Source organism: Canis lupus, chromosome 24 (genome assembly GCF_048164855.1).
Source record: "Canis lupus baileyi chromosome 24, mCanLup2.hap1, whole genome shotgun sequence".
Lineage (NCBI taxonomy): Eukaryota > Metazoa > Chordata > Mammalia > Carnivora > Canidae > Canis > Canis lupus.
In genome coordinates this window covers 52,108,375-52,134,546 of record NC_132861.1, presented here as the reverse complement: position 1 = coordinate 52,134,546, position 26,172 = coordinate 52,108,375, and the positions used below count along the sequence as shown (strand labels likewise).

General features: G+C 54.5%; 2 protein-coding genes and 1 long non-coding RNA gene across 3 annotated transcripts; all 3 read left to right on the top strand.

The window, feature by feature from the left end:
• The first annotated feature begins 353 nt into the window (after positions 1-353).
• On the top strand, positions 354-1,887 carry OTOS (otospiralin). Its single transcript, XM_072796940.1, has 4 exons — positions 354-491; positions 715-804; positions 913-939; positions 1,657-1,887. The coding sequence occupies exons 2-4, from the start codon at positions 744-746 to the stop codon at positions 1,839-1,841; spliced, it is 273 nt and encodes a 90-aa protein (XP_072653041.1). The 5' UTR covers positions 354-491; positions 715-743; the 3' UTR covers positions 1,842-1,887.
• Positions 1,888-4,354: 2,467 nt separating this feature from the next.
• On the top strand, positions 4,355-7,759 carry COPS9 (COP9 signalosome subunit 9). Its single transcript, XM_072796959.1, has 3 exons — positions 4,355-4,511; positions 5,338-5,410; positions 7,489-7,759. The coding sequence occupies exons 1-3, from the start codon at positions 4,449-4,451 to the stop codon at positions 7,524-7,526; spliced, it is 174 nt and encodes a 57-aa protein (XP_072653060.1). The 5' UTR covers positions 4,355-4,448; the 3' UTR covers positions 7,527-7,759.
• A 13-nt stretch (positions 7,760-7,772) lies between these two features.
• Positions 7,773-9,752, top strand: LOC140616329 (uncharacterized). The gene is made up of 3 exons (XR_012016866.1): positions 7,773-8,221; positions 8,330-8,508; positions 9,306-9,752. It is a non-coding gene; the product is annotated as an uncharacterized lncRNA (long non-coding RNA).
• Positions 9,753-26,172: the final 16,420 nt, after the last annotated feature.

The following is a 26,172-nucleotide window of genomic DNA, read 5'->3' as shown; positions in this document are numbered from 1 at the left end:
CTGGACACCCACGCTTCCCTCACGGCCTCTGCTCAGCGGTGTCCTGTCGGCAGGTGGCTCCCCAGGGGTCCCCCGAGGCAGCTCAGCCATCACGCTGGTCCTGCAAGGGGGCATCTCAGCCCCGGTGTCAGGCTCAGGACGTGTTTCTCTCCCGGTGGACAAGACACTGCGTTGACTTCCAGTTCCCGTGCTGACTCCAGTCCCGAAAACCCCAGCAGGGGCCTCTGCAGCGGTGTTTTTCTCCCAGCCTGATCCTTGGATCCGATCCTCAGGAGCGAACTCTCAAGATCGTGCTGCCAGCAGGGTCACAGGAGCCCTCAGTCCTCGGGCGGTGGCGGATGAAATATTCAGTTTGACGGCTCCGCTCCCGAGGGTGGAGGGTGGAGGGGGACGCCTGCCTCCTCGGCCTGGCCTCTTATAAAGAGGAGCCTGCTGGGCCGCAGAGCCCATCCCCTTCCCCCTGCGGCCGCGGTGAGCCCCGGGAGCTCAAGGTAACCCCTGCAGGGGCAGATGTGGGGGCGCCGCGACAGGGAGGGACCCAGACGGCCGGGGCTTGGGCTCAGGACGACGGTCTGAGGCTCCTGGAACTGAACCCTCAGAGCCCGACCTCTTCCCAGAGCCGTTTTCCAGGGAGCTGCCCGGTGTGGGGAGGCTTGGGGGGAAGAAGCGGGCGCTGCCGGGCGCCTGGTCCCACCCTGGCTCCTCCCGCTGCAGGTGGACGGGAGCTTCGTCAGCTGGTGGGCATGATGAAGGCCTGCTTGGTGCCAGGGGTGGCCCTCTGCCTCCTGCTGGGACCTCTGGCGGGTGAGTGGCGGCTGCTGTGCCCCTGGCCGCTAGGCAGCGGGTGTGTGGGGGCCGGGGGGTCCTGCCTGGGGGGCTCTCCAGGGTGACTGCCCTCCTCTTCCTCTGCAGGGGCCAAGCCGGTGCAGGAGGAGGGAGGTATCGTATGGTCTTCTTGTTCTCTCCTTGTGTGTGTTTGGGTGGGATGGGGTCTGAAGAGGGAGCCGGGTGGGGGCTGGGTGGGGGCTGCCCCCCCGCCCCCGTCCTGAGCCAATGAAGCAGGAGCCTGGGTCAGGCCAAGGACAAGCTATGCAGGCAGAGGGTCAGGAGCCTCTTCCCCCGGCCCTGCCCTCCAGCCCCCTGGGGACACAAACCCTCCGCGACCGGTGTCCTAGGCTTGCTCGGCCTCCTCATCCTCGGGTTGGACTCACCCCAGGGCCCCCCCACCTGAGTCCTGCCTCAGAGCAGTGGCGTCTGGACTCCAGGGCTGGGGCTGTGGTCTCCGGGGAAAGCCCCCCCCCGGGCTGTGCCCCCACCCTCACCGAGGTGTTCCCTCCCTGCCCAGCATCTCCAGGATGGGAGCCAGATTCCCCGCCCCCTCCCCCTCCCCCTCCCCCTTTTCCTGTCCCTGAGCTGTCCCCCCCCCCCCAACCAGGAGTGCTGAGAGGCAGACCCAGGCCATCACCCAGATAACGAGGCTCCGGGTACTTCCACAGAGGACCGGGGGTGGCCCAGGTCCCGGCTCCCAGCTGGGAGGGCCCCTTCACTGCCAGGGCACTGCTGGCCACCGGCCACCTGCCCTGAGGCATCACGGAGGGGCAGCTCGGGCAGGGCGGGTGGGGCAGCCACTGAGGCGGCGGCGGCCGTGTCTTTCAGGCCCCTATGCCGAGCCGCCCGCCATGCCCTACTGGCCTTTCTCCACTTCCGACTTCTGGAACTACGTGCAGTACTTCCAGGCCCTGGGGGCCTACCCGCAGGTTGAGGACCTGGCACGCACCTTCTTTGCTCACTTCCCCCTGGGGACCACCCTGGGGTTCCATGTCCCCTATCAGCAGGACTGAGCCCACCTGGCTCCCCAGTCTCATGCTCAATAAATTCCCGACTTGAGATGCACCGAGCCTTCGGGTTTTCTTTCAAGAACGGCTCTAGTCAGGCCACGTTCCCTTTCTTATGTGACAAGCGCTCCAGGGCCCTGACTCAGGACCGTGCTTTACACGTCACCCTGTTACCTAAACTCACAGCCCCTCGGAGGGAGGTGCTGCAGGTCTCCTGGAGTGCAGGGGGGAAACTGAGGCAAACAGACACCAGGGCGCTGCCTGACTTGTTGACGGGACCTAGATTCCAGGCGGCCACACCCCAGAGCCCCGGCCCTCGGTCACCGAGGTGTGCAGCAGCCGGACCCTCAGCGGCCGCCCGCGCTGGGACCCCTGCCGCCCCCCCTTCCCGCAGCGTGCTCCTGAGGGCCGCTCACAGCAGGGCGGCAGGAGCCTGGCCTGTGGGGAAGGGCCAGGGGCTGGGTGCCCTCCGTCTGTAAGGGGAGGGTCCCTGAAACCTGGGCGCAGGCGTGGCCTACTCCTCCGTGGCCAACTCCTCTGGGGCTGTGGGAGGAAGCGGGCTACATGCCCTGGGGACTCTGGAGGTGGGGGAGGTGGGGGAGGACAGGCAGGCCACCGGCATGGTGTCTGGGGTGGCAGCTCTGCAGCTCTGCAGGCGGTGAGCCTCCCCGGGGCAAGCGTACAAGCCGCACGCCCTGCCGGCCACCTCGGGTCAATGAGAAGCCTCTGTATGGGGCGCAGTAGGTAGAGGACACATCCGGCTCTCCCCGTTTGTCAGTGAGCACGGGGTGCTCCCACCTTTGAGCTGCTGGGGATGACGGTGCCCTGACCACAGGGTGCAAGTGCCTCGAGCAGAGCCTGCCCCCACGTCCTCTAGGTGTGTCCCCCAGTGGCACCGAGGCTGGCAGGGCTGGCAGGGCGGTTCTACCCGCTCCGCACTGCTGCTCCGGGTCACAGTCCCCGGCGGTGCACGACTGACCGCTCCGGCCCTGCCCTCCCCTCCCCTCCCCAGCTCCTCCTCCTCGCCCCCTCCGGGTTGTAAACCAGGGAGGTCAGGTGGATCCTCCGGCATCTCCCCGAGGCTGCGGGGGCGGAGCACCCTTCCTGGGCTTCTCGCCATTCCTGTGTCCGCTGCAGAGAAAGGGCTCCTCGGGTCACTTGGCCACTGAGGTGCGGTCTGTGCTGGAGAGTCACGGGGTCTCCGTGTGCTGCGCACGGATCGCTCACCGCGGTGCACAGCGGCCCACGGGCATGTGCCTGCAGCGGGCGGGGCCCGGGAGTCCCGGAGCCCCCTGACCACCACCACCCGCCCCTGTCCTCGGTCCGCGGGGCTCCCCCCGGGGGCTCCCCCCACCCCATCGCCGCCCTCGCCGCCTCCCCCCAGCCCCGTGTCCATCCCCCTCCCGGCCCCGTCCTCCCGCCCCCACCCCCGTGCCCTCTCCCCTCCGTTGTCCCCTCCCCCGCCCCGTGCCCTCCCCTTCCCCGTGTCCCTCCCCCCCGTGTCCTCCCCCTTCCCCGTGTCCCCCGCCCCGTGCCCTCCCCCCTCCTCCGTGTCCCCTCCCCCTCCCCGTGTCCCCCCTCCCCCCGTGTCCCCCCCGTGCCCTCCCCCTCTCCGTGTCCCTCCCCTCCCCGTGTCCCCTCCCCCCCGTGCCCTCCCCCTCCCCGTGTCCCCTCCCCTCCCCCGGGTCCCCTCCCCCCCGTGCCCTCCCCCTCCCCGTGTCCCCTCCCCTCCCCCGTGTCCCCTCCCCCCGTGCCCTCCCCCTCTCCGTGTCCCCTCCCCCTCCCCGTGTCCCCCCTCCCCCCGTGTCCCCCCCGTGCCCTCCCCCTCTCCGTGTCCCCTCCCCCTCCCCGTGTCCCCCTCCCCCCGTGTCCCCCCCGTGCCCTCCCCCTCTCCGTGTCCCCTCCCCCCCGTGCCCTCCCCTCCCCCGTGTCCCCTCCCCGTGTCCCCTCCCCTTCCCCGTGTCCCCCTCCCCCTCCCCCGTGTCCCCCGCCCCGTACCCTCCCCCTTCCCCGTGCCCTCCCCCTCCCCGTGTCCCCTCCCCCCCCGTCCCCCCCGCCCGGTGTCCCCCGCCCCCCGCCGCCCCCAGGACCGCAGGATAGCCCGGCCCCGCCCCGCCCCGGCCCTCCGACCCCCGCGTTCGCGCGCGGCTTCGCCCGGTCTGCGCGCTGGGCCGTCGGGGCCGAGCCGTCGGCGCCCGGGGCCACCCCGCCTCCCCGCCTCCCCGCGCAGGTCCCTCCCGGGGCGCCCAGGGAACCACAGAGTCGGCGGTCCTCCGGCGCCTAGACCCGCCGCGGCCGGCGCGCACCGGAAGAGGCGTCGGGCGGGCCGGAAGTGGGCCGGGGGCGCGGGCGGCGAGATGAAGCCGGCGGTGGTGGACGAGATGTTCCCCGAGGGCTCCGGGCCCTACGTGGACCTGGACGAGGTGAGGCGGGGAGGCGGCGGCGGCCAGGCTGGGGCGGCGGCCAGGCGGGGGCCCCAGGGGCGGGAGGGGCTCCGGGCGCCGAGGGAACCATAGAGTCGGCGGTCCTCCGGCGCCTAGACCCGCCGCGGCCGGCGCGCACCGGAAGAGGCGTCGGGCGGGCCGGAAGTGGGCCGGGCGCGCGGGCGGCGAGATGAAGCCGGCGGTGGACGAGATGTTCCCCGAGGGCGCCGGGCCCTACGTGGACCTGGACGAGGTGAGGCGGGAGGCGGCGGCCAGGCGGGCGCCCGGGGACACGGGGGCGGCGCTGGGAGGCGGCCCGGGGGGCGGGCTGGGGGCTGGGGCGAGAGGGGCCGCGGCCCGGGAGCGGGTGGCCTGCGTGGCCCGGGGCAGGGCGGGAGGCCGCGGGCAGAGGCGGCGGAGGATCCCGGGATTTTTTTTTTTTTTTTTTTTCTTAAACGTCTCGGGTTTGGGTTCCTGAGAACGACCGCGGAAAGGCCCAGGGGCAGCCGCCCGGCGACTCCGGAGCCGGGAAAGGCGGGAGCGGGCGGCCCGGGGACCCTCCCCCGTCGCCGTGTGGCCTCCGCCTGCCCGGCCGCGCTGGCCCGCGAGGCGCCGGGACCCCAGGCCCGCGGGGAGGCCCCAGGGAAGTGGGTGGAGGCTCCGCAGCAGCGGGGGGCGATCCAGGGCCCAGGCGGCGGCGCAGGGTTCGCACAGACTCGGGGCCTCTGCGGCGCCCCGTAGGGGGCTAGAACCCCGCCCAGGGTTTGCGGGGAGGTGGCAGGTCAGGGCGGCTGCAGGATGCTGTGTGAGACGCAGGGGGAGCCCGGGGATGCGATGCACACGGCGTCCAAGACCCGAGGACCCGAGGGGACCTTCAAGGTAATTCCCTGGGATGCCGCCCCTCTCGCCCACTTCCTCGGCCTGAAACGAAACTCTGGCTCCGACCGGGGCACCTCTCCACCCCTCGCCCGCCTGCCTCTGCTGCAGGGCGGCCCCGGGTCCTGTAGGGCGCTGTCCCCCCCCCCCCTTCCTGCTCTCCCGGAAAGCAGCCCTGACGCCGTGTCCCCTTTCCCTTCCAGGCCGGAGGTAGCACCGGGCTCCTGATGGACTTGGCAGCCAACGAGAAGGCAGTTCACGCAGACTTTTTCAATGGTGAGGACGCGGGGGTTGGGGATTCCAGGGCTGACCCGAGTGTTCGTCGGGTGTGTGAGGCAGTGGAATACCTTGCGGCGCCGCAGCCTGGGCAGTCAGCCCTGCTTCCCAGGAGGAAAACAAAGTATAAAACTGGACCCAGTCTTGCGTTCCGGTGGTCGAGCTTGCGCTGTAGCCACGCTTTTGGCCTCCTGAGCCCGTGGCAGAGGCTGGTCTGTTGTCGTGACCCGAGACTCGGGTGCGGGAACCCCAGGGGGGTTTCTCGTCTGCCGTAGGAGACGGCTGGTTTTCCTTCCTTCCCTGTGTCATGTTGCTGGGTTCTGGCCCCCGGGCTCCCTTCACGGCCACAACCCGCTCTCCCCGCCCTTGTCGCTGAAAGCAGGACTTCGTTGTACTTCAGAGCTTTGATGCTGGTTACCCAGAACCTGGATAGTCACTAGTGAAGAACCAAGGGGGCGTGACACCTTCTCACAGCCTCCCCACGTTACAGGGGGTGTTTCTCCTGCTGCCCTCGGGTCTCCTAAGGCCCTGTTCCTGCAGGTTGTATTCTTACTAAGACACAAGATAGGTCGTCTTGGGAGAGCCCGTGGTGTTTTCCATCATCCTTCTTTCATCCAGGGTGCTGCTTTGATGTGCCCAGTCCCCGCTGGAGCCCGAGTCCACGTTCTCTTATCTGGCGTCTTTTCAGCAAGTCGTTGCCTAAAAAGAGAAGCCAGGCTGCTTGCTTAGGTGCCGTCTTCCCGGGGAGCCGGCCACTCGCCTGAGGCGACACCCAGGCTGCCACCAGCCTGGAGGACGGGACAGCCTTTCTCTAAGGTCTCCAGAGTCACCATGTGAAAGCCCCGCTCATGTGAGGTGATCTCAGGGGGCCTCTCCCCGGGCAGGGCAGGGTGGTCTCCAGCAGCACCCGACCTGCTATCACATGCAGTAATCTCCCTCAAGGTCCCACGGGTCCTCTGGATTTACAGACTTGCCTGCGTTCCAGTGTTCAGGTGCACATGGTTTCTGAAAACAGCCCTTTAATTCTGCCAGGAAGGTACCTGGGAGGGACCTGGGCCGCCCAGCGTGGGGCCCTCCTCTCTCTGGTCAGGGCTGGAAAGGGAGGGAGCACAGAACGACTTTGTGCTGCATCGGTCCACCCACCGACAGTTCACGAGGAGGGAGCACGTGGCCGTCAGGCTGTGCCAGTGCCCTGTGTTCAGGAAGCTGCTTACTAGCCGGGAGTGCCTAGGGTGGGGCTTCTGCCCCCTGGCCCCTGGGGCGTGCTCTCTTCACTCACTGTATGGTAGGCCAGGCACGAGGGGGGGGCAGCTGTGAGGGCAGTTTCTCTGGGGGCGGGGGTGTGAGCTGGGGCTGGGGGCTGGGGAGAAAGGTGCAGAGCTGTGGGACGGGGAGTCAGCCCTGCTGCACTGGGACACCCCCCCCACCCCCGTGTCATTGCTGAGCAGAGGCGGCTGGGACCCTCCACACCTCTTTCCAGCTGTTTGTCCTGCACCGTTTGAACATGGGACTATGAGGAGACCCTTAGTTTCCTTTCCCCGTCGTGAGAGCAAGGCCTGCCAGTGGTAGAGGGTTTAGGAAACCCATAGACAAAGAGAATCCAGCGTCCTCCAGTGCTGAGGCAGGGGACCCATCCCAGTAAGCGGAACGCCGCAAGTGTGTGGTGCTTCTTCCAGCACAAAGGGCTCAGACCGTCTCTCAGGCGGGACCGTTGGTTGGACTCCCTTAAAGACGACCATTCTTGGGTGGCTCAGTTCTAGCACCTTCCTCCCGCCTGCCCTCTGCGTTCCCGTGCTTGCGCGGCGTCCAGTGCCTGCCAGCCTTCAGTGGCCTCGCCTCCGCCTGTGTGCATTTTCTTAAGATTGTCACCTAAATAGGTTAAAGGTGCCGCTTTCTGCACTACTCTGCCCCTAGGACAGTATGACCTCTGCTGGATAAAATGGAGTCTGGAAAAGCTCGTTTATTTGGATTGTTTACTGTTTTTTCTGTATTTTGGATGATTATGTAATTCATTTTGAAGTTATTTTCTTAGTTTACCTTTGTGCTTAGTTAACGTGTAGTTTTGTTTGTTTACGTAGATTTTGAAGATCTGTTTGATGATGATGACATCCAGTGAGACGCCGTCCAGGGGCGCGTGTGCGCGTGTGCTCACGCCTGCACTGTACTGCTGTGGTGGAGCTCCGCAAAGGACAATTTCAGATGGCTCTAAAGAACTTGTGGACATTACTAGAAATTAGGAGGTGGTTACCAAGAAAGAGAAGGATGGTTTTAAATATCTGCATGAGGCCCGCTAATCTCTAAATGTGACCAACTTTTGTCCTTCAATTAAAAGAAAAAGTGATGCCGTCATTGCAGGGTAATTTTAATTCTTGAATTTTCAAGCAAATGTTACAATCCCTGAAAGTCTCTGTGCTTACGTGTGGGTGTGTGTGTGTTGGCATGGAGAGTGAAACACTTGTCAGCCTACAAGTACACACTACGCTCTTTTCCCCGTATGCAGTATCGAGTAATTGTGAGGGCTCACCCCCTGCAAAGTGTGGGCTAGACAGCGGTGTCGGGTGTGCACGTGGCCCTCCTCACAGCACGCTGGTCAGACCTTACTCTGGGCAGATGCGCCTGGCACGGTCCCCCCCGCTCCCCCAAGCTGGGCCTCGGGTCACCTGCCCTAGCACTAGAGCAGCTGCTGTTGCGAGACCCGAGGCTTGAAGACTCAAGACAGCTAGATAATGACCCTGACGGAGGTGCCTTCCTTGTGAGAAATGTGTATGTTGGGCCATTTCAAAGAGGATGTAACACCTAAGGGAGAAAAAGGTATTTTTGACTTTCTTTTTGGCCCAGCTCAGCTATAGATAATGGCTGTAAAAACTAAGATTTCTATTTCATGTCGATGTCAAAGTGAAGAGTGTTTTCTTCGGCCAGGAAGCGCCCATGCCACAGGACTACAGCGCTCCGCATATCTTAGAGATGAGCAGGGCCACTGAGTAGATGCTCAGCACATGCTGACCTCCCCCGGGACAACGCGCTCGACAGCATCACCTGGTAGCCCGAAGAGAGATGAAGGTCTAACCTGGAGGAGCCCTCACCTCTGCTGCGTCCCCGTGAGTGCTGTGCGGGCTTCCAGTCTGTCACTTAGACGGTGCTCCTGCCCTGCCCTGGGAGAACTAGTCTGGCAAGCTGCCCTGGGCCCACACGAGAGCGGGTTACGGCCCAGTGTCCCTGCCAGACAGGACAGGACAGGTGTGGTCTGCTGTGTCGGAAGCCCCTTCCTCTGAGGCTCGGGGCCCCAAAGCACAGGCTGCCTCACAGGCGAGCTGCGCACTCTCTGCCTTCTGAGAGCGGCTTTCTTGGTGCTTAGCTTAATTCACGAGCGGTTTCTACTGTTTGCTAAGTGGGTTTCTCAGAACAGGCCCACAAGTGTCTGGGGAGCAGGTAGGTGTGGGGGTGAATTCTTTGGGGTTACCCTACAGTCCTCATCCGTTGAGGTTTTCAACAGCCCTGTGTGGCTTGTGCCGTTTTGCGTCGGGGCTGGCTGGGGCTCAGACCCGCAGCGACCCTGCAGTGACCCCTGTGTTGAGTGTCACCAAGGAGCTGTGGGCCCCGCCCAACCCCCCTCACCTGTCGGGCCTCCTTCTTTGTCGGCAGACGAGGCCCTTGGTCCCTGACATGGCTCCTGGTTCTTGGGCCTCTGCTTGTCAGCAGGAGGGGGTGGCCCGAGGTGGAGGAAGGGGAACCAGAGCACGGGAACTCCATGGCTGCAGTGGGGAGCTCTGTGTGAGCCTTAGAATCCCGGGCGAGTCTGTCCCAGCAGCTGTGTGAGTGCTAATCCCCGTGTGTGTGACACACGCGGTTAGACCCGTTAGGCATTTGTGCCCTGGACCACCTTTTGCCTTCACAGAAGCTGCAGCTTCCTGGTGCCATGAGGCTCAGAGACAGAATTTGCACCTTCTCCCCCTTTGTCTCGCTGCGCCTCGGCCATCCCCATGGGGAAGCGGCGAGTACGGTAGGAGACAGCAGCATCCGCTTGTCCTGTGCGTGTGCGGACTCTTGCCGTTGTCAGTCATGTGTCTTCATTGACAGTGGCAAAAACACACTTCCTCTAATTTTTTCTACCTCCTTGCCTTGATCATGGGGCCTCGTGTGCCCATCTCTGGCACATTTAGAAATGCTGTGGGACGCCTGGGGGGCTCAGCGGTGGAGCGCCTGCCTTCAGCTCAGGTCATGATCCCGGGATTGAGTCCCACATCGGGCTGCCCGCTGGGAGCCTGCTTCTCCCTCTGCCTGTGTCTCTGCCTCTCTCTCTGTGTCTCTCATGAATAAATAAATAAATCTTAAAAAAAAGAAATGCCGTGGAGTTATGCCACACTTGACGTCAGGCCCAGCTGCCAGCCAAGGGGTGGAACGTGAGAAGGTGAGGCACAGCTGGGCCGGAACCCCTGGGGCTGCTTGGAGACCCAGCTGAGGGTAAGGAGACTCCTCAGTGAGGACGGGAGGCAGCTTACGCACCAGAGCCTGTGAGTGGAAGCGGGGATTTGTGGGCAGGCTGGAAGGACAGGTGAACAGAGGACAGCTGGCCCCAGGCTCTGGGACCCTCGAGGGGGCCGTCCCCCCACTTCCCCTGCCACGGGCTTCTCGGGCCAGGTGGGGCCAGGGTCCTGACAGTGCTGGCTGTAGCTGGCCCCGTGTGCCCCCCGACCTGCCAGCCGTGGCCAGGCTGCCGCTGGGACAGTGGGTGGCAGTGCCCACTCAGACCCCGGAGCTGGGGAAGCACCTTTGTACAGAGCGGAAGGTGTCCGCTCCATGGCCGTGATGGGTTCTTTGGGGAATATTCTGTTAACTGTTGGGGGATCCTCGGGATCTGAAGTTACCGGTTCTTGGATGTGAGGATGCTAACGAGAGGGAGCCCTTTCAAGACCTCGTGACCAACTACACGTGTGGGGCTCAGGAAGCGACCCGAGAGGAAGACTGTCCCGAGTTTCACACTGGCAGGACTTCAGTCGGGGCCTCTGAAGGGACCGTCCCCTCTCCTGGCCCTCGTGTCCTCCCGAGTGGGGGCAGCGTTCACCTCACGCCAGCTCTGGCCCGGCCCTCCGTTCGAGCAGAGATGTGCCTGTGGCCTCTCAGGACTCCGGATACCACCCGAGACGGGGCGGGGGGCCGGCCTCTGAGTTCTGGCACAAACACCAGACAGCTGGGCTGAGCACGCTTCCAAAACAAGTCACATTTTTTAAAAAGCAGCGTTAGTGATTTTAGAAATCTTACCGCTGTGAATTCCGCCTGGAGCCAGGAGAAAGTGCTGAGGAGAGGCGCCCAGATAATAGGGCCCTTTGTTTCTCCAGAGGCTGAAGATGGACCCCGAGGGGCCGCAGAAGCAAAGCCTCGGCCAAGGGCAAGGGTGACTGCCCCACTCCCGCCCCCAAGGAGGTGGATGCAGCATCTCTGCACCCACCTCCTGCACCCAGCTCAGGTCAGTGCGGGGGTGTCAGCCCCACGGTGAGATCTGCGGGTGCCGCGTGTTGTGTGGATGATGCTTAACCCCGACGAGCCAGAAAGTGAGCTGCTCAGAAGTATGGCTCACTGGTGTAACTCGGGGGAGCGCATGTGGTGCCCTGGAAATGGCAAGTGCCCTCCAGGCGAAGAGCATCACCCCTTGGGGAGGGGCGGTGGCAGGGAGGGAGAGTCCCCTGGCCCGTGAGTGGCCGCGCACCGGAGGGGCAGCTTGTAGCCAAGCAGTGGCTGCCACGCAGTCGTGCTCAGGAAGCGCCTGGATAATAAGTGGCACTTGTGCGTGGTGCTGCGGCAGCGTGCGTCCCCACCACAGTGCACAAGGGCTCCTTTTCTCCACGGCCTCGCCAGCACCTGTTTCTTGTGTTTCTGACTTTAGCCATTCTGACAGGTGTGGGGTGATTCCTCATCGGCATCGTGATTTGCCTTCCCTTGCTGATGAGCGATGTGGAGCATCTCTCTGTTGGCCGTCTGGGCATCTTTAGAGAAACGTCTCTTCAGGTCCTCAGCGTGTTCTTGAATCACGTTATTTGGGGTGTTGTGGTTGTTGTTGAGTTGTAGAAGTTCTTTACGTGTTCTGGACACACACCCTTCACTGAATACGTCATTTGCGGATACCCTCTCCCATTCGGTAGGCCGCCCTTTACACGTTGCTGACAGTGGTCTCCACCGTGTGAAAGCTTTTTATTTTGGTGAAGTCCCAGTAGTTTATGTTTGCTTTTATTTTTCTTGCTTCAGGAGACACATCTAGGAAAAGTCGCCATGTCTGATGTTGGAGAAATCACTACCGCCGGTGCTCTTTTCTAGGAGTTTAGAAAAGGGTTTCTTGCCTCACATTTAGGTCTGAACTTATTTTTGTGTGCGGCGTAGCAGAGTGGCCCAGTGTCCCTGTTCTGCACGCGGCTGTCCAGTGCTCCAGCACCATTTGTGGAAGAGCCTGTCTTGTCCCCCCCGTGTACCCGCCCCTGCCCTGTCCAGGGTTGGGTGACCATATAAGCAGGGGCTTATTTCTGGCCTCGCTTTGCTCCCATGGACGCAGGTGTCTGTTCCGGTGCCGGTACTGCGCTGCTTTGATTACGGTGGCTTTGTGGGATTGTTGAAATTTGGGGTTGCGATGTCTCCAGCTTGGTTCTTCTTTCTCAAGAAAGAGCACCTTTGGCTGTTGGGAGTCTTTAGTGGTTCCACACAGACGTTAGTGATATTTGTTCTAGTTCTGTGAGAAGTGATCCAGCCAAGTGCACCACGCACCACTGGGTACTCACCCAAAGGAAAGGAAGAACACTAATTGGAAAAGATGCACGCAGCTCGTGTTTGTTGCAGCATGATTTGCAGTAGCCGAGACCTGGAAGGAAGGGCTGCGTGTGTGTAACGGATTATCACTCAGCCGTAACAAAGGCCGAGGTCTTGCAGCTCCGTGGATGGACCTAGAGGGTGTTATGCTAAGTGTAGTAAGTCAGAGAAAGATGAATGCCGTGATTTCATGCGTATGTGGAATCTAGAACACAAAACAAATGAATAAACAAAAAGACACAGACCTGTAAACAGAGGACACACTGGTGGCTGCTGGGGCGGGGCAGTGAGCAGAATGGGGAAGGGGAGCGGGAGGCGCAGGCTTTCTGACCGCGGGGATGAACGGCACAGTCGGTGGCACTGGGGAGCGTGTGGTGCCGTGGTAGTGACGTGGTAGTGACGCTGGTGAGCACAGCGTTAACACCCTGGGCACTCTTGTGCTGTCGTGCATCAACTGCACTCAAGAATACGTGAATCTAAATAAACACAAGTGTATTGGATACGCAAGGGACTTTGAAAATAATCAAGTCCTGGGTCCTGCTGGAGGACAGCAGCCCGGGGAGGTTGTGCGTGGGGCCCAGTGCCTGCTCCGCTCACCTCGGGGGCTCCCGGCGCCCCCAGCCAGGCTGGCAGGGCGGGGAGAGTGGGGCCTCCGGAAGTGCCAGGCACGGGGCGTGGGGAAAGGCTGGGACATGGATTTCCATTCGTCTTCCAGTCACAGCTGGCGAGAGAGAGGCTGCCCTGAGAGACCCCTCATCAGGTCCCTAGAGGTGGCACGGGCCAGACCTTGCCGGGACCCAACAGGCCCTGCCAGGTGAAGTGCTGCCCCCGCCTCCCGAAACGTGCAGGCTGTGCTGACCCTGCCTGGAGACAGCCCAATGCTTCGAGGGGCCTGGGCGAGGCTCTAGGCCGTCCCTCCTGGAGCCGGGGGCGGGGGGCGGGAGGGGGGGGCCTGCCTGCACTTTGCAGAGAGCTCCCTGTTCCTGCTTGGGGCCAGCTCTCCTGCTGCCCACCCCCACCCAGTTCATTAGATCATTTGGGGGAGGGAATTGGGGTGCAGATGCTGCACAGAGAGAAGGCGGATCCTGCCGCCAGTAGAGCCCCAGGACTGAGCTGCAAGGTCCTGTGGACTCCGGTGTCGGTGGGCCCAGCCCAGCCCAGCCCAGCCCCATGTTGGATGCACAATGGAGGAAGCCGGGCCTCAGGCAGGAGGAACAAGTGACCTGCGGTCCTGCAGGCCCAACACTCCAGGAGGTGGGGTCCTCACAGCCCCAGGTGACCTCCTAGACTTGGGGTCCCGGGGCACATCGGGATGAGAGATTGTGCAAACACATCCCAGTCCGAGGCTGCCTGCCACACGGCCCAGGGGCACAGGGGACCTGAAGGTGCGCCCCTCCTGGTGGGGAGACAAAGGCAGAGGGGCAGGCGGGGTGCACAAGGTGGCGGTGACCAGGCTCCCTGGAGCTGCTCCCCCCCCGACTTGCCCCCCCTGTGCCTGCCTGAGCTGTGAAGTGGGGCTGCTGAGAGTGAGCAGGGCCCGAGTTACGCCCAGATTGCCCCCTGCACGTGGCACTGCGAGCTGTGAGCACGCCCGTGGGCCCCGGGAACCTTGGGTCCTCTGTCCTCCGCCTCCCCCTGCCCCTGAGTTCCTGTCCCTGTGGAGTCACCATCTGCCCACGGCACAAGGGGATTTGCCCCCCGTGGCGCAGGTCTCAGGAGGCGCCTGGCCCCAGCCCCAGCCCCGGGCTCGGGCGGCCTTCTCTCTCCCCAGAGGTGCGGACAGGCCGGGAGACAAACGGCGAATGTGGAAGGACCCACGGGAAGCACACACCACAGACGCAGGGCCGCGGGGCCAGTGTGGACCGGGGTCGGGCGCCTGTGCAGAAGGGCAGCGGAGCCGCGCAAAGGAAAGGATGGGTCCGGGGACCGGGAAGACCGTGCGCAGAACCACGGCCCGTGCGAGGCTGCAGCTGCCGGTAGATGTCCGGTGAGGCAACACCTCACTCTCCTCACTAGAGGGGCAGACGTTTAAAAGACTTCATTATGTTGACTTGAAGATAGTGTAGTTGGGGTACACGATCGGTGTCGGGTGTACCACGTGGGTCACACGGTCTGTGCGTGACTCCGTGCTCGCCATCTGAGCGTGGTCCCTCCTCCCCGCGCAGCGCCACGGCGATCTCACTGGCCACCCTCCCCACGCGGCCCTTCCCGGCCCTGCGCCCCACTGCTTCACAGCCGGGGCTTTATCCGTCTCCGTCCCCTTCCCTACTCTGCCCACCCCCGCCCTGGCAACCACCAGTTTGAACAGGTCTGTGTTCACAGGGCTGATTCTGTTTTCAGTTTGTTTATTCATCTATTTTTGTGGATTCACATAAATAAGTGGAATCATATGGTGTTTGTCTTTCTCTGACTTGTTTTCACTTAGCGTTAACACCCTCCAGCTTCGGGACGCCCGGGTGGCTCCGTGGGTGAGCGTCTTCGCCCAGGGCGTGACCCCGGGGTCCTGGGATCGAGTCCCGCATCAGGATCCCTGCAGGGAGCCTGCTTCTGCCTCTGCCTGTGTCTCTGTGTCTCCTGTATAAGTAAATACAATCTTTAAAAAAACAAAACAAAAAAAAACAACCGACACCTAGCTTCATCCAGGTCATCGCAAATAGCAAGACCTCCTCCTTTTGTATGGCTGACGGGTATTCCACTGTGTGTGTGCAAGGTGAGGTGCAGGGGGTGGGGCGGTTACTTGATACACTTACACCTATTCATCTAATACATAGAATTGACCTTTTGCTGTGCGTGTACAGATGTGTGTTCCGGGGGAAGGCACGCACGCGGTGTGTGCCCACCTGTACCTGTACGGCCGCCCCCCCTCAGCCCATGGCTGTGACCATACACAGGGTACATGCTCACATATGTGGGGGGGTGTGTCCCAGAAGGTGGAACTCACGGCCCCGCGGGGAAGGACACACCTGAAGAGCCTGAGCAAGTAGCGTGAGGGCAGGTGCTGGGGCAGGTGTAGGCTGCACTCTGGAGGAAGCCCCGGGTGGTGAGGAGGAGAGGGAGAGAAGAGTGGCCGGGTGTGTGCAGGATCCGGGCCAGGTGGCCGGTGGGGTGGCCACGGGGAGATTCGTGCGGGGCTCGGGGTGATTGGTTTTAGCCGCAGTCTCTGGACCGTGTTACTGGTTTTGTTCTGTTTGGTCCATCTCTGTACTCTTCCAACTTGAACTTTCATTTTGCTGAGACCTAATTTATCCTGTCACTAGGGGGGCAGGCTTCAGCCCCCAGCCGTGCCCAGCACGGTTAAGTAAATGTTGAAAGAACCTGTTGGAACTTTTGCTGAGACAGGAAAACCACCAGGCCTGCCGTGAAAATAACATTTGGAACAGTTGGCTGTGTTTTTTCTTAGCCTCTTGCTGAGGATCTGAACAGTCCCACAAGGTGGCATTCATTGAAAGCCAACTCTGAGCACCACGTTTCCATTATTCCATCGTGAAGCCCCAGGATGTCCCAGAGGGCAGGTGGTGTGCCACTGGCACGAATAAACTGAGGCTCACCACGGCGACGTGTCTCGCCCGGGCAGGCCCTCTGAGGACAGGAGGAGCAGGACGGTGCCTGGAGAGGTACAGCAGGGCCACCCTGCTTAGGACACGGGTGCGGGTCTCACCCTCTGAGATGTGTGACCTGGGGCCCGGCCCTCTGCTCCCGTAGGGTTAGAGAGACACCTAGCTCAAGACGAAATGAACACTTTCTGCTTGACAAAAGATGCCATTGGGGGACCATCAAGCTGCAGACGGAGGAATATCGTAGCTGACAAGGGGCCCACCTCCAAAATACACAAAGGGCTTCTGCAAATCAACAATAAAAGCAGGAACAACCTAATGGAACTGGGAACAGGGCGTTTATAAAAGGAGGTAGGCAAGTGACCAGGGCCCCCTGAGAGGATGCCGGGCATCATGGATCAGGGCAACGGCGCCGGGATGTGATCTCGCATTTGCTTGAATGGCCACAGTCTGAAACAACAAGGACGGATGTCGGGGCTGGGGGGCCCTCGGGGGGCCGTGTCCGGCCTGCCATGCGGGGCGGTGGCTGGGCAGCCGCCTTACTAGGCTAAGCCTCCACCCTCCTGCAGGCCCTCTGCCTGCGAGCTGCACTTTCAGGCATTTACCTAAGAGGGAGGAGTCTGCCAGCACCAAGCTGGGCCCAGACTGGCCCCTGCCCCCGTGCGCCCAGCCGTGGAGCCCGGAGAGCGCGTGGGGGACACCGCAGCCTGGGGCTAGAGAAAGCAGCCAGGCCCGGAGGAGAGCAGGAGCAGGTGTGGGCGGAGCTCATCCAGGGGACACGGGTTAGAGCCTGGAGGGGTGGGGGTGGCCCTGACGGGCAGTGCAGGCTGAAGCGGCCGCTGGGTCGGAAGTTTCCGTCTCGTGTGCAGCTGGTGGTTTTGTGGTTGTATTTAATCGTCAGGACCCATCAGACTGAGCGCTTAGGTGTGTGCATTTGATGATCTGTCGGCTGCTCGATGATTTTTTTTTCAAGGGCAGCGCGTTATTGTTATTAGTGTGCTGGGGCGGCTTCAACAGCAGAGACTTTCCTCCGAGTCTGGAGGCAGGAGGTCCCAGATCACGGTGTTGCCAGGGCTGGTTTCTGCTGAGACGGCTCTCCGCGGCCTGCAGACGGCTGTCTCCTCCTGTCCTCCCTGGCCTCGTCCCCGTCGGCGTCGGGTGTCTCCTCCTCCTCCTGGAGGGACACCAGGCCTATGGAGCCGGGGACCCACTCTTCGGCCTCATTTAGCTTCAGCTGTGTCCTCAAAAGCCCTGTCACCAGATCCAGTCACGTGGGGTGTTGGGCTTCAATCTGTGAACTTCGCGGGGGTGGGGAGGGACACAACTCAGTTCATAACAAAGAGTTTTTTTTTTTATTATTATTGGTGTTCAGTTTGCCAACATATAGCATAACACCCAGTGCTCATCCCATCAAGTGCTCCCCTCCGTGCCCATCACCCAGTCACCCCACCTCCCGCCCACCTCCCTTTCTACCACCCCTAGTTCGTTTCCCAGAGTTAGGAGTCACAAAGAGAGTTTTTGAAAGAGAAAAAGAATACCTGCTCGCAGAGTGGTCGTGAGGATTACACCAAGGAAGACAGCCCTGAACACAGCCCCCGCCACGCACCCCGCCTGAGCAAGAGGGCGCCTTCATGGTCAGCAGCTCTGGAAGGCCGGGCTGTTTGGCCTCCATCCTTAGGGGCTGTTCACCCGGATCGCGTGCGGGTCCTAGCTCGTCCTGGCACGAAACCGCCGTGGAAGGAAGGAGCACTTTGTCAACTAAGGAATTCGCGCCGCCTGCTGACCCAGGACACTGCCCTGGTTGCTGATCAGAGGCAAGATGGTCTTCCCAGCGTGCCTGGGTCTGGCCGCTTTCGCCTCTCACCCTTGGAAGCAAAATGCAGGGAACTCGTTGAATCCTCGAACTGTGTTCTATGGAGAGGTGTGGACATTTAAGGTAAAAGAAAAGAAAACGGCTCCGGATGTCTGTATTCAGAACCGAAATAAGAAATGAAGCTGCCCCTGCTCCTCGAATCACCAGGCAGAAAACAAGAATTTTCAAGTGCTTATTCGTTCAGAGTAACTTTGCTGCCGTTCCGTTCACCCGCAGTTCAAGGCACCCATTTTAAGGGTACCGGTGACGATGTGGCAAATGTGTGTATCCACGTAACTTGTGTCACATTCAAGATCCAGGACATTTCCATCATCCCCAAACCCCAGACATCCCCTCCTACTCCTCCGTAGTCAGAACCCTCCACCTGCAATGTCTAACCCACTTTCTGTAACCACAGCAGCGTTGTGCCGCTCTAGCGTCTCATACACACACGTCATACCCCTTTGCATCTGGGGTATTTTCCCGAGATGATGTTTTTGAGATTCGTCCACCCTGATCCGTGTACCAGCAGCTCATTCTTTATTGCTGAATATGTGCCGTCGTACGGGCGCCGTCTTCTATGTTTTTTTTTTCTAGAAGTTATGTTTTGTACCTGTGATCCATTTCAAATTAATATATATGCACAGCAAGGGCAAGATTTGAGGATCATTTTATATTTTCACATGGATGTCTAGTTTGTCTAGCAATTGATTTCCATATTGATAATAGCATCAGATAATCAGACTGTCTTTATTACTATAGCAATGGGGTGAGTCTTGAAGTCAGGTAGTATCAATCCTCCAACTTTGTTTTGCTCCTTTGATGTTTTGTCGTCTCCTCCCAGTCTTTTACTTCTCCACAGAAAATTTAGAATCAGTTTCTTAATATCCACAAGATAACTGCCTGTGACTTTGATTGGGATTGCATTGAATCTATAGATTGAGTTGGAAAAAACTTCACATCTTGACAATAGTAAGCCTTGCTATCCATGAACATGAGATATCCCTCCATTTATCTGGCTCTCCTTTGTTTCCTTTCATCACACATTTGTAGTTTTTCTCATACAGATTTTGTACCTACTTTGTCAAATGTACACCCCAGCATTTCATTTCCAGGGAGTGATAATGTGAGCAGTGATACTATAAATAGTGTTGTGTTTACAATGTCAATTTCTGCTCATTTATTGCTGGTATATAAAGCTAAAAATTAGCCTTATATCCTGCAAGCTTGCTGTAATTGCTTATTAGTGCCAAGAGGTTTTGTTGTTGTTGCTGTTGATTCTTTTGGATTTTGTACAGGTGATTGTGTCATCTGTGAACAAAGTTTTATTTCTTCCTTCTCAATCAGGAGGTCTTATGTTTCCTTTTTTTCCTCTCTGTTTTATGGAATTTGCTTGGACTTCCAGCATGATCTTGAAACGGCGTGGTGAGAGGGGATATCCTTTTCTTGCTCCTGATCCAAGTGGAAAAGCGTCACATCGCACACCATTAAGTATGATGTCAGCTCTAGGTTTCTTGTAGACATTCTCTATCAAGTTGAGGAAGTTGCTTTCATTCCTAATTTACTGATAGTTTTTTTTAAAAATCATAAATGGATGTTGGATCATGACAAATGCTTTTTCTACATCTATTGATATGATCACATGATTTTTTTTTCTTTAGCCTGTTAATTTGATGGATTATATTATTTGACTTAAAATGTTTAATTAGCTTTGCATACCTGGGATAAATCTCACTTGGTTGTGGTGTGTGATTATTTTTATATTGTTTCTTTTTCAGATGTAGAGTTCGGTAATTCATCAGTTGCATATAACAGCCAGTGGTCATCCCATCAAGTGCCCTCCTCAAGGCCCATCACCCCGTTACCCCATTCCCCCCCCACCTCCCCTGCAGCAACCCTCAGTTTATTTCCTATAGTTAAGTGTCTCTCATGGTTTGTCTCCCTCTCTGATGACTTCCCATTCAGTGTTCTCTCCCTTCCCCTATGATCCTTTGTGCTGTTTCTTATGTTCCATGTATGAGTGAAATCATATGATAATTGTCTTTCTCTGATTGCCTTATTTCACTCAGCATAATACCTTCTAGTTCCTTCCATGTCGATATAAATGGTGGATATTCATCCTTTCTGATGGCTGAGTAATATTCCATTGTATATATAGACCACATCTTCTTTATCCGTTCATCTGCCCGTGGACACTTGGTCTCTTTCCATAGTTTGGCTCTTGTGGACATTGCTGCTATAAACACTGGGGGGCAGGTGTCCCAGTGTTTCACTTCATCTGTATCTTTGGGGTACATACCCAGTAGTGCAACTGGGTCATAGGGTAGCTCTATTTTTAACTTTCTGAGGAACCTCCACACTGTTCTCCAGAGTGGCCGCACCAGCTTGCATTCCCACCAACAGTGCAAGAGGGTTGGTTCCCTTTTCTCTGCATCCTCGCCAACATTTGTCGTTCCTGACTTGTTAATTGTAGCCATTCTGGCTGGTGTGAGGTGGTATCTTACTGTGGTTTTGATTTATATTTCCCTGATGCCCAGTGATGTTGATCATTTTTTCATGTGTCTGCTGGCAATTTGTATGTCTTCTTTGGAGAAATGTCTGTTCATGTCTTCTGTCCATTTCTTGACTGAATTATTTGTTTTTTGAGTGTTGAGTTTGGTAAATTCTTTATAAATCTTGGATCAATATGCTAATATTTTGTTGGGGATTTTTGTATCTTTGTTCATGAGAGGTATTGGTCTGTACTTTTCTTGTGATGTCTCTACCTGGTTTTGGTATTAGGGTAATTCTGGCCTCATATAATGACTTGGAAAGCATTCCTCTGAGAGAGATTGTAGAGGATTTGTACAATCTATTCTTTAAATGTTTGGTAGAATTCATCAGTGTCTGAGTTTAGTGCTTTCTGTTTTGGAAGGTTATTAACTACTGGTTTCAATTTCTTTAAAAGATATAGGCATATCCAGATTGCCAGTTTCTTCTTGTGTGAATTTTGGCAAATTGTGTTTTTAAAGAAATTGGTCCATTTAATTTACCAAGTTTTTGGACATTGAGTTGTTTTAGTAATCTTTTATGATCCATTTAATGTCCATAGGTCTGTAGTGATGTCCTCTTTGTCATTTCTGATATTAATAATTTTTGTCCTCTCTGTTTTCCTTAGTCTGGCTAGAGGCTCATCAGTTTTGTCGATTTTTTTTAAGTGACAATGTTTGATTTCATTGTTTTCCTCTATCGTTTTTCTGTTTTTAATTAGTTTCTGCTCTAATTATTTTTCCTTTTACTTATTTGGATATAATTAGTGCTTCTTTTTCTATTTTTTAAAGACAGAACCTTAGATGATTGACTGTAGATCTTTCTTGTACTCTTATATATGCATTCAGTGCTGTACATTTCCCCCTGAGCACTACTTTATATGCACCCCACAAATTCTGATGAGTTATGTTTTCATTTTCACTTACTTCAAAATATATTTAAATTTATTTTGATATTTCTTTAACCCTTGTGTTATTTAGAAGTATGTTTAATATCCATGTATTTTGGGATTTTGTAGCTATCTTTCTGTTACTGAGTTCTAGTTTTTTTCTACTGGGGGCTGAGAGTAGACATTGCATGTTTTCTATTTTTTAAATTTGTTTAAGATGTGTTTTATACCCAGAATGTAGTCTACCTTGATGAATGTTCCAAGGAAGTTTGAGAACAATATGCCTTCTCAAATGTTGTTGGATAAAATGATCTGTAGATGTCTGTTACGTCCAACTGACTGATAGAATTGTTGAACTCAACCATGTCCTTACTACTTTTCTGCCAGTTGGATATAACCATTGGTGTTAAAGTCTTTGACTATAATAATAATGGATTTATCTGTTTTTCCTAGCAGTTCTACCAATTTTTGTGCTGTGCAATTTAATGCTGTCTTGTTTGTCCCATATACATTAAAGATTGTTTTATCTTCTTAGAGAACTGACCCCTTTATCATTATGTAGTATCTCTCTCTATTCCTGATAATTTTCCTTGCTGTGAAGTCAGCTCTGTCTGAAATTAATATAGCTGCTCCTGCTCTCTTTTGACTAGCTTGGATTCTCTTTCTCCATTCATTTCATTTTAATCAATATTTTAAGTGGGGTTTTTATAAACTACATGTAATTGGGTTTTGTTTTTTGATACATCCTGACAATCTATATAATTTAATTGGTGCATTTAGACCATTGACATTCAAAGTGATTATTGATATGGTTGGACTAATATCTACCATATTTGTTACTGTTTTCTACTCTTCCCCTTGTTCTTTATCCCTGTTTTTGTTTTATACTCTTTTTCTGCCTTTTGTGGTTTAATGGAGCATTGATTTGATTTCATTTTATCTTTTCTTGCCATAATAATTATGTGTGTGTGTGTGTATATATATATTTGTATATTTTTATTGGAGTTCAATTTGCCAACATACAGCATATCATCCAGTGCTCATCCCGTCAAGTACCCCCCTCAGTGGCCGTCACCCAGTCACCCCAACCCCCTGCCCATCTCCCCTACCATTACCCCTTGTTCATTTCCCAGAGTTAGGAGTCTCTCATGTTCTGTCTCCCTCTCTGATTTTTCCCATTTTATCTCCTTTCCCCTATAATCCCTTTCACTACCTTTTATATTCCCCGTATGAATGAAACCATGTGATGATTATTCTTCTCCAATTGACTCACTTCACTCAGCATAATACCCTCCAGTTCCATCCACGTCTAAGTACAGGGTAGGTATTTGTCATTTCTAATGGCTGAGGAATATTCCATTGTATATATAGACCACATCTTCTTTATCCATTCATCTTTCAATGGACACCAAGGCTCTTTCCACAGTGTGGCTATTGTGGACATTGCTGCTGTGAACATTGGGATGCAGGTGCCCCTTTGAATCACTGTATTTGTATCCTTTGTATGCAATTGTTGGATCATAGAGTAGCTCTGATTTTAAGTTTTTGTGGAATTTCCATATTGTTTTCCAGAGTGGATGCACCAGTGTGCATTCCCACCAGCAGTGTTAGGAGAGCTCTCTACATCCTCACTAATACCTGTTGTTCTGAGTTGCTCATTTTAGCCATTCTGGCCAGTGTGGTGTGGTATCTCATTGTGGTTTTGATGTGTATTTTCCTGATGCTGATGTCTGAGAAAGTCTGTATTTCTGCTTCACTTTTGAAAGATGATTTCACAGGGTACAGAATTCTAGGTTGATTTTTTTTCCCTCTCAACATTTTAAGTATTAATGCTACTCTCCTCTTGCTTGCATGTTTTTTGAGAAGTTGGTTGTAATTCTTACCTTTGCTCCTCTATAGATAAGGTAATCTCTTTTCTCTCTGGCTCCTTTCAGGATTTTTTCCTTATTTTTGGTTCTGAATATGATATGTCTAGGTATAGTTTTTTGTTGTTTTGTTTTTTCTTTTCTTTTTTTTTTCTTTTTCTTTTTCTTTTTTTTTTTTTTTTTTTGGTATTTAATATACCTGTCATTCTCTGAACTCCCTGGATCTGTGGTAGGTGTTTCATAGAAACTGAATGTGTCTCCCGCCCCCCAACAACCAAATTAATCTATTAAGTCCCTAATCCCTACTGTGATGATATTCAGAGATTATACATCAGGAGGTAATTAGATCTTGAAGGTTGGGCCCTCATAATGAGACAGGTGCCCTTATAAGAAGGGACCCCAGAGAGCTTGCTTCCTCTCTATCAGCCACGTGGACACAGTTAGGAGGTGACCATCTACAAACCAGAAAGAACGTCCTCACCAGACCCTGGATCTTGGATTTTCCAGCCTCCAGAACTGTGAACAAAACCCACAAATGTTTGTTGTTTAGCCCCCCTTGTCTGATCTTAATGTAGGGAAAATTACCAGTCAGTGTTGCTCCTTCCCCACTTTTCCTTCGGGTGTTCCATTACATGTATATTACACCTTCTCTATACTGTGTCTCACAGTTCTTGGATATTATGGGGGCTTTTCCCTTAGTTTTTCTTCCTATGCTTTTCAGTTTTGGAAGTTTCTGTTGTCATGTTTTCTAGCTCATCGGAGCATAACTTGGTTGTGTCCCCCACTAATAAGCCCATTCGAGACATCCTCCATTTCTATCAGTGTTTTTTATGTCTTACATTTCCTTTGGATTCTTCCTTAGAATTTATACCTCTCCATTTACATTTTCTCATCTATTTTTTGAAACTGTCTACTTTATCCACTAGACCCCCGTAGTGTATTACTCAGAAGTGTTTTAGATTCCTGGTCTTACAATTCCAGCATCTCTGTCATACCTGGACCTGGTTCTGATGCTTCCTTTCTTTTTTTAAACTTTGGTTTTATGGTTTTAGTATGCCTTGTAATTTTTTCCTCAGACATGAGGTACTGGGTAAAAGTTGCTGCTGGAAACAGGCCTTTGGTGAGATGGTGATGAGATGTAAGGGGAAAGGAAGCACTCTGTAGTCCTGTGATTTCATCTCCATCTTGTAATGAGCCTAAGTCTCTGGACTGTGACCTCACAACTGCTTCTCAATTGTCATTTGTTTTCACACACGCCTGGCACAATGTGGTTAGAATGGACTGCAGTTGGATGTTTCCCTTCCCCCCAGGTCACTATTTCCACTAGATAATTTCCACTAGATTGGACCATGGTTAAATGATAATTTCCACTAGATTGGACCATGGTTAAATAGTGAAGTAGCCCTTTCCTGAAGGCACACCTTAGAAAGACAGAAAATTCTGGCATATTTCAGAATGGCCGCTTGCCTCCTCCCTCTTCCAGAAGCATGAAGGGATTTTTCTCGAGTATTTATGTGAGACCTGGTAGGACTCCAGGAGGTAAACTCCCCAGAGTGTGGGGCCCCTGATGGGTGCATCCCCCTTGAGTTTTTATCTCTCAGCCTTATTCACACCAAGCCTCCAGTAGTTCATCAGCTGTGGTTCAGGTTTTCCAAGATGGTGCTGGTCCCATAGACTTTTCAGCTCTGAGTTTCTGCTCCAGTATGTTGTGATTCTCTGTAATCCCTGTCTTTGGAAGCAGTGGTTTACCCTCTGACCTCACTTCTCTTGTGGATCTAAGAAGAGTTGTTGATTTCTCAGTTTGTTCAGCCTTTTACTTCTTGGTAGGATTGAGTGGGGAATTATGAGCCCCTCTCATGCTGGAGAAACCACAAGTCTCCATGCCTATTTTTATTCCTGTCATCCCTTCCTTGTCCTTCTCAGGCAACCACTGACCTCTTTTCTATATAGATAATGTTGTATTTGATAGAGTTTTATACACGTTGAATCATGCGGTACATACTCATTTCTTTGGCCTTTTAAATTGAGCATACTGATTCTGAGATCCATCCCTGCTGTTGGGTGTATCAATAGTTTGTTAATTTTTTTTTTTAATTCATATTCTTTTTTTTAATTTTTTTTTCAATTTTCATTTATTTATGATAAAGAGAGAGAGAGAGAGAGAGAGAGGCAGAGACACATGCAGAGGGATAAGCAGGCTCCATGCACCGGGATGCCTGATGTGGGATTCGATCCCAGGTCTCCAGGATCGCGCCCTGGGCCAAAGGCAGGCGCCAAACCGCTGCGCCATTGCAGAGTTACTCATACATTGTATGCATTTACCGCAATCTGTTTATTCATCTATCTGTTGATGTACTTGGGTTGTTTCCATTCTTTGGCTATTATATTGTGGATGCTATGAACATTCACTCATAAGTCTCTGTATTGACATATGCTACCATTTCTCTTGGGTAAATATCTGGGAATGGATTGGCTAGGTCATATGGTAGGTGTATGTTTAACTTTTTAATAAATTGTTAAACTGTTTCCCAAAGAAATTGTATCATTTTACATTCTTACCTGCAATATATGAGAGTTCTTAATTTTCTTTTTTATTAGACTTAAATTTTAGCCATTCTGGCGAGCATATAAGGGTGTCTCATTGTGATTTTCATTTGTATTTCCTAATTAATTATGTTGAACATAATTTGTTCATTTGTTTATTTGGTTGTATATAATATATATATAATTTTATATAGTATAATATACTATATTATATTTGTTATATGTAATCTTAAATGAGGAGTGGCAGATATTCTCTTCTATTCTGTGATTTGTATGGTGTGTAGGCAACCTTCATGATGGCGCTAAAGATCTTCATCACCACCACCACCTCCGCCCTCCCTGCCCCCTCCCCCCACCCCGGTTTCACATTGTTGTTTTATCCCCTTCCTGGAGGTGGGTGTGATTTAGTTACTTCCTTCTAATGAGTAGAATATGGCAGAAGTGATGGTATGTTTCTGTCGATATTAGTTTAGTTATATAAAGCCAGACTTCTCATTCGCTCCCTTTATTCCCTTCTCTGTCTCATCATTTTCTTAAATAAGACAGTTTGCATATTTTAAGGACACTTAGGCACCATATAGAGATATCTGCTTAGAAAACTGGTGCAGCCACTCTGCAAAACAGTATGGAGTTATCTCAAAAACTTGAAAATAGAGCTACCCTGTAACCCAGCAATTGCACTACTAAATTTTTATCCGAAGGACACAAATACAGCGATTTGAAGGGGCACATGCACA

What these genes read in the sequence shown, in the direction of transcription:
- OTOS (XM_072796940.1), top strand. Translation starts at nt 744, where the DNA reads ATGATGAAGGCCTGCTTGGTGCCAGGGGTGGCCCTCTGCCTCCTGCTG. An exon ending in CCTGCTGGGACCTCTGGCGG is followed by an intron (nt 805 to 912) that starts GTGAGTGGCGGC and finishes CTTCCTCTGCAG; the next exon opens with GGGCCAAGCCGGTGCAGGAG. An exon ending in GCCGGTGCAGGAGGAGGGAG is followed by an intron (nt 940 to 1,656) that starts GTATCGTATGGT and finishes CGTGTCTTTCAG; the next exon opens with GCCCCTATGCCGAGCCGCCC.
- COPS9 (XM_072796959.1), top strand. Translation starts at nt 4,449, where the DNA reads ATGAAGCCGGCGGTGGACGAGATGTTCCCCGAGGGCGCCGGGCCCTAC. An exon ending in CCTACGTGGACCTGGACGAG is followed by an intron (nt 4,512 to 5,337) that starts GTGAGGCGGGAG and finishes TTTCCCTTCCAG; the next exon opens with GCCGGAGGTAGCACCGGGCT. An exon ending in TCACGCAGACTTTTTCAATG is followed by an intron (nt 5,411 to 7,488) that starts GTGAGGACGCGG and finishes TTGTTTACGTAG; the next exon opens with ATTTTGAAGATCTGTTTGAT.